The sequence below is a fragment of the Nannospalax galili genome, unplaced genomic scaffold (assembly GCF_000622305.1).
Source record: "Nannospalax galili isolate Female #2095 unplaced genomic scaffold, S.galili_v1.0 scaffold735, whole genome shotgun sequence".
Taxonomy (NCBI): Eukaryota; Metazoa; Chordata; class Mammalia; order Rodentia; family Spalacidae; genus Nannospalax; species Nannospalax galili.
The window spans coordinates 1,007,856-1,013,855 of NW_008337053.1; the positions used below are offsets into that span (position 1 = coordinate 1,007,856).

A 6,000-nucleotide genomic window follows, 5' to 3' on the forward strand; every position below is an offset into this window, starting at 1 on the left:
AGATTCCTCCATTCCCTTCGTGGGCCTCCTTTCCTGACCGGCAGGAAATCACTTCATCTCGTGGCGTTTCATAATCTCACACTGACTTTAAACCCAAATGTTAGTTCTCTTACCACACATACAACCCTTCTTTTTGTAAATTACCCTTTGGTATCATTTTTCTCTGTCAACATTTTTAGGGCTTTGGTGGTGGGAGGAGGAATGTTGACGGTAAGCCAGGAATAAATTCTTCAGTCAAATACCACTTCCTCTTGGCTATCAGCTCCTTGAAGCAAGGCAGAGGTTTGGGATTTTGCCTGTAAACTGCCCATTTCCAAAATAGAAGCAGGGATTTCTCTAAGATCTTTCGTAGCCTTGCATCAAATTCCTACAGGCTTGGCTTTTTTCCAGGAACACCTGGACTCCTTATTGAGACTGTTTAGTTGTTGTTGATTCCTCTAAGCCTCATAACCAAGCTATGAGAAAATTTGGTTGAACATGAAAAATATACTTTAGGTGTTTTGTATAAGACCCGACAAACTGATGAGGTGGCATGAGTCCTGTTGTTAATACATTAGGTACAGGATCGGAATGGAGCCCAGGTCTCTGGACTTACAGAGTGCATCACCACCCAGCTGCTTCTTTCCCTATCCTAACCTCCCACTCTGCAAGCTCTAGCTCAGCCAGATTTCAGTGCTCAAAGCTCCATCCACACCAGCGTTGTGTGCTGCCTCTACACATGTTCAGAAGTTCTTTCTTTACTTTGATATCTTTGCACATCCTTTAACGTTAAGTGTAGATTTCCTTTTTTCAAAGGAGGCTCAGGCCCTTCCACTAAGTATCTGCCTAGGATCTTGTGCTTCACTACCATTGTGACCCTTACAACTTGGAAATATACCCTTAAATCTGCTTGCTTGTCTTCCCCCAGCAATTGTAGGCTCTATGAGGCCAGAGAAAGTGCCTCACTTTTCTTTTTTTAAAAAAAAAATATTTATTTTATGTTTATGAGTGTATTGCCTGCATGTATTTAAGTGCACACATGTTGTACAATGCCCACGGACGTCAGAAGAGAGTGTTGGATCCACTGGAACTGAAGTTATAGACAGTTGTTAGCCACCATGTGGGTGCTGGGATTGAACCCAGGTCCTCAGCAAGAGCAGCCAGTGCTCTTAACCACGGAGGCATCGCTCAAGTCCCACTTTTTTCTTATTTACCCTCGTATTATTCTTATCCTACACTGTCTCCAGTGCCCAGTACAGGGCCTGGAGATCAATAAATATGAACGAGCATTTTTCGAGAAGATTTCATTAAGGTAAAATAAATGCATAAATGCTTAAACATTTTCTGAATCCTAATAAATTCTTGTCTTGCCTGTCATTTTTCTTCCAATAGGCAAAGTTAATAGAATTTAGTCCCCTGAGAGCAACTGATGTGAAACTTCCCAGTGAAGCAGTTTTTGTGATTGCCCATAGCTGTGTGGAGATGAACAAGGCAGCAACTTCCCATTTCAACATCAGGGTGATGGAGTGTCGGCTGGCTGCAAAGGTATGAATGGAGCCAGTAGTGAAACATGCCATGTGCCTGTCCTTGTCCCTTGTTTATTCTCTGTTAACATGTGGCTCTCTGCATTTTAGAGCAACGTTCTGACTACAGCAGCATTCTAACTGAGAATCTTTGGGTACAGAGCAATCTGATTCCAAAGAGATAAACCAACCAGTGTGCCTTCTGTTCCCCACTAGCTCCTTAAAAATTGTATGAGCTTCATAACTGAGTCTACTGGGGTGATACTGAGAGAAAAACAATAGAAGATATCTGACACACAGGCCAAAATAGAAGCAAGCATTTGTTTAGGATCAAATAGATGTGAGTTCCTTCTATAGGTGAAGAAAGGCAGCTGATCTTGTTTCCTCAACAGAACTCTTGGCATCCTTGCCCATCCTCATCCTCTCAGACACTTCATTTTCATATTGGGCTATCACAGATACAAGCTGGACATGATGGTCCATGCCTTTAAGTCCAGCACTCGGGAGGCAGAGGCAGGCAGATCTCTGAGATTCAGGCCAGCTGGGGCTAAAAGGAGACCCTGTCTCAAAAAGACAAAACAAAACCAAAACAAAACAAACCAAAACAAAACAGATGTGCTGCAACGCCCTTGAAGACTTCTTTCTGTCTACTAGGAAACACCTACCAGGAGGGAGGCTTGGCAGTTCTCTGTCCCACAGTTTAGAAACCTTTGACAGTCAAGCTGTAAATTCATTTAGAAGTATTTTCAGAGTCACTGTTGGACACTTTATAGCAAATGAATCAAGTGTTTCCGTACACAGGAGCAGAGAGTAGAGAGCTAAAATCCAGATACCAAATAGAAAGCAGGAGCATGTAATCAGGTAGTAAGCAATCCTTCTTACAGAGGAAATGTAGAAATGACTGCTATGGAGCATCCAGAATAACACATGGCATGATAGGTCGTTGCAGGCTGGGTGTCAGAGGCTGAATTCCTGGTCAGGAGCTCCTCTGTACTCCCTTCTATGCTTCCTCTGTTCATCTCACTCCCCTTCACACTTCAAGTTCCATCCCTATCCTGATGAATTCCTGTGAGCATCCTCCACGCAGGCCATCTTGGCTGAGCTGCAAACATATGCATTCAGTATCTTATCGAAGATCCTTATCCTAGTGAATCATAGACCTTGTGAATCAGCTTGTTCAAACTGAGCTCAGTGCTCTTGCAAGCCTTTTATTTTTCCACTGGTTAGATCCTGATGTATCAACTCTGTACTGTTCTTTCAATCCGTCTTTGTTTTCCTTCCTTTCATTCTACTGGATGATGGCTTAGAAATTTAAATCTGATCAAGATCCTCCCCTTTTTACTACCTTTCAAAAGTTTCCTATTTAATTGGAGGGGTCTTATTATAGTGGACTGAGTGACCATTGGCAGGGAAGGACCTGGCTGGCAATGATGAATTCGCCCTTTTAATCAATGAGAAAAGCAATTTGTTAACTATTCTGTAAGCGTAATAGCAGCGGACTAGGCAGTACCTGGCGTACCACCTACAGCATAGGGCTAGACTCTTGGGGATGGGCTTCCTCTATTTAGAAGTACTTGTTCAGATAGAGTAAGTTTCTTTGCAAACAGTTTCTTGGCCTATAATTCAGGGCACTCAAAGGAGGCTGGTTAGTGTGGGAGGTTAGCGTGAGTTGCTGCCATATAATTTCCAGTTGTGCAACCTCTGCCGTGCAAGGAAGGGCAGTACTGGATGATCGTAGTTCAGTCCTGGTCAAAGGCTCAGGTCACAGGGCTCCAGGCAGAAGTTCTATTGTGTTCTTGGACCATGCTGGTGAAAATTCTCAAATTTCTGATCTCTTATTAATGGTCTTCCCTCCATACTTATCACTGTCTGAAGAACTGTGAGGCCCAAGGCCTATGTGTCTTACTGCCATCTTCTAGCATAGCATTCCCTGTAGTCATCATAGTACAGGCAGAGGGTTGGTCTCATCTGAGGAACGTGGCACATGTCCAGGATACTTTTTCCAGCCTTCTGTGACCCTCGAAGAAGACTTGTTCTACTTCCTTAGTCCTAGGCTAAGCAGGAACCCCTTTGTATTTTGTAGCACGTATGTTCTAGCTGTGGTGCATATCACAAGTATTTGCTTAGTGTCTGTCTCTTCTTTCGCATTCAGCTTCACTGAGAAAGGAACTGTGTTAACTTGTTAATTCTTGATGTGGTGCTTCAGCAGATGTGGGCTCGGGGTGGACATATGCTGGATGACTGATGCCTGCTCTGTGTTTCATTTGCTCTGTCCCACGTATTTTGCTCCATTTGACAGTATGTCTTTTGAATACTGACCTCAGCCCTATGGAGGTGTATAAGGTTTAGGGGTTCCCTGTGATTGGCATGACATTTCTCTTTTGACTACTATTTTATAAGCCTATGAAGTTGGAGAGAATGCAGCTATGATAATTTAGGAAAATATAAATTTCTTTCTGTAAAATTTGGGGGTTGCTGGGTGTGGTAGCGCATGCCTTTAATCCCAGCACTTGGGAGGAAGAGGCAGGCAGATCTCTGTGAGTTCAAGGCCAGCCTGGTCTACATAGTGAGTTCCAGGACAGCTGGGGCTACAGGGAGACCCTGTCTCAAAAAAGACCAAAAAAAATTGGGGGGGTTCAACCTTTTCTTAAAAGTCAAGATTCAGATGTTTAAAATTTCAATTTGTTAAGATAATTCCTAAAATTACGAGAGGGAACTGTTTTCATATTTAGCTCTTCATAGCTTCTGGCTGGCACACACATGTGAAGGAATATCAGGGATTCAGTCTGCTCCCGGGCACACTTCCTCATCAAGGGGAAGACATTAGTGTCTTACTTGAGGGCTTACTCATTTGTTTTTTATCTTGAGGTTGATGAGTAAGTGTTCTTTTCCTAAGGAGACTTCAAACATATACAACCTCGTCCTCAAGGTTTTGGCATGGAATCAGATCTCCTCTACCAAAGCCACAGGTGATCTGAAGCAACCGTGAGCACCGCAGTGGGAGCCTGTTCTGACTCCCACTGCACGAAGTGGGAAGTCAAATATGCACGAAGAACTTGAGGAGTAAGCTCTGGTGCCGATCTCCTTAGTATATCTCCTAGGCAGAAGGGAATGCCTTTTGAGAGCTAGCTTGAATGGGGCATCTATTTTTAAAAATATTTAAACTTATATTTTCTTTATTATTTTTATTTTATGTGTTTGAGTGTTTGCATGAATGTAATTCCACCCGTGTTGTGCAATGTCTGCAGAGGCCAAAAGAGGGTGTCAGATCCCCTAGAACTGGAGCTCCAGACAGTTGTTAACAGCCATGTGGGTGCTGGGAACTGAATCCAGGTTCTCTGCAAGAGCAGCCAGTGCTCTTAACCACTGAGCCATCTCTCCTGAAAAGGGCATCCTTTTTGGAAGCAGCTGAAGTTGGCTTTTAGCCTACTTTAGAGCCTCTTATTCTGGAGAGGGTCTTCTGAGGGTCTTGCTATGTAGCCTAGGCTGGCCTGGAACTGGTCCTAAGGGGGCTCAAATTTGCTATGCTCCATCCTCCATCTCCCAAGTTCTGGGACTACAAACACATTCCATCACACCTAGGTAAAATGTCTCCCAAGTTTATCTGAGTAACTCCATATGTGTTTTAAAGGTACTTTGGTCAGTGAAATTGGTAAATGAATTTGGCTATTTGGCACACATTGCTCCAAGCTGAGACAGATAAAACACATTTTAAAAAACAAAACACACTTACTCATTGGACAATTACTTTTAAAAGGGGGACTGTAAGAAGGCAATAAGTCATTTATTTAAAAGAGTAATTCATTTCTTTTACCATTCAGCCTCATTTTCAGCTCCTCAAATTTCTATAAAGTTGTACACAAAATCCTCAACCCTAAACACCCACTGCAGAGATTCCGGATGCCTCTTGCTAGAGAAATGAACATCCTCTTCTTCTCTTATGTAAGTGTATTGTTTCTCAAACAGGTTGGCAGCACTGCGATGGCGTGGCTGGGCTGCAAGACAGCGTCCTTGTCAGCCATGTCTCCTGTCATTCCTAATGCTGTCTGGTGTTCATTCAGGAAGATTGCTGCTTTCCTTCTCCCTCTTTTCAGTTTCCTTGAAAGGAGGGTGCTGACTATGGATAACACATGACAGGCATTTTGGATGGTATACTAGAGTTTCTTCAGACATACTTAATTTTAATTTTAAAAGGAAGAACTTCTTGGAGAACACACACTTTCTAATGATGACAGTTAAGAGGAAGCAAGTCTTTAGAAGATTAAAAATGATGGAATCCGCTTCACTTGCTTTAATGAGACTACTGCTACATACAGTATTTTACGCATTAAAGGTCTACCTTATATATCCAATACTACTTAAGTTATTCAAAAAGATAGAAATGGACGGAGAGCTTCCAAATTCCTTCTATGAAGCCAGCATCACTCTAATACCAAATAAAGATACTACAAAAAAGAAAGCTATAGACCCATATCCTTAATGAACATAGATGCAAAAA

The 6,000-nt window shown here is 42.5% G+C and overlaps 1 protein-coding gene across 4 annotated transcripts in view; it reads left to right on the forward strand.

The window, feature by feature from the left end:
* The window catches only part of Galk2 (galactokinase 2), a 152,409-nt gene that overhangs the window by 85,261 nt on the left and 61,148 nt on the right, over window positions 1-6,000 (forward strand). For 2 of the 4 annotated variants that reach the window (XM_008831791.2, XM_029562946.1), the window contains one exon: window positions 1,372-1,524. The exons of the other annotated variants lie outside the window; for them this stretch is intronic. In XM_008831791.2, coding sequence (XP_008830013.1) covers window positions 1,372-1,524 — 153 coding nt within the window. The remainder of the gene's footprint in view (window positions 1-1,371; window positions 1,525-6,000) is intronic. 4 annotated transcript variants of the gene reach the window in all.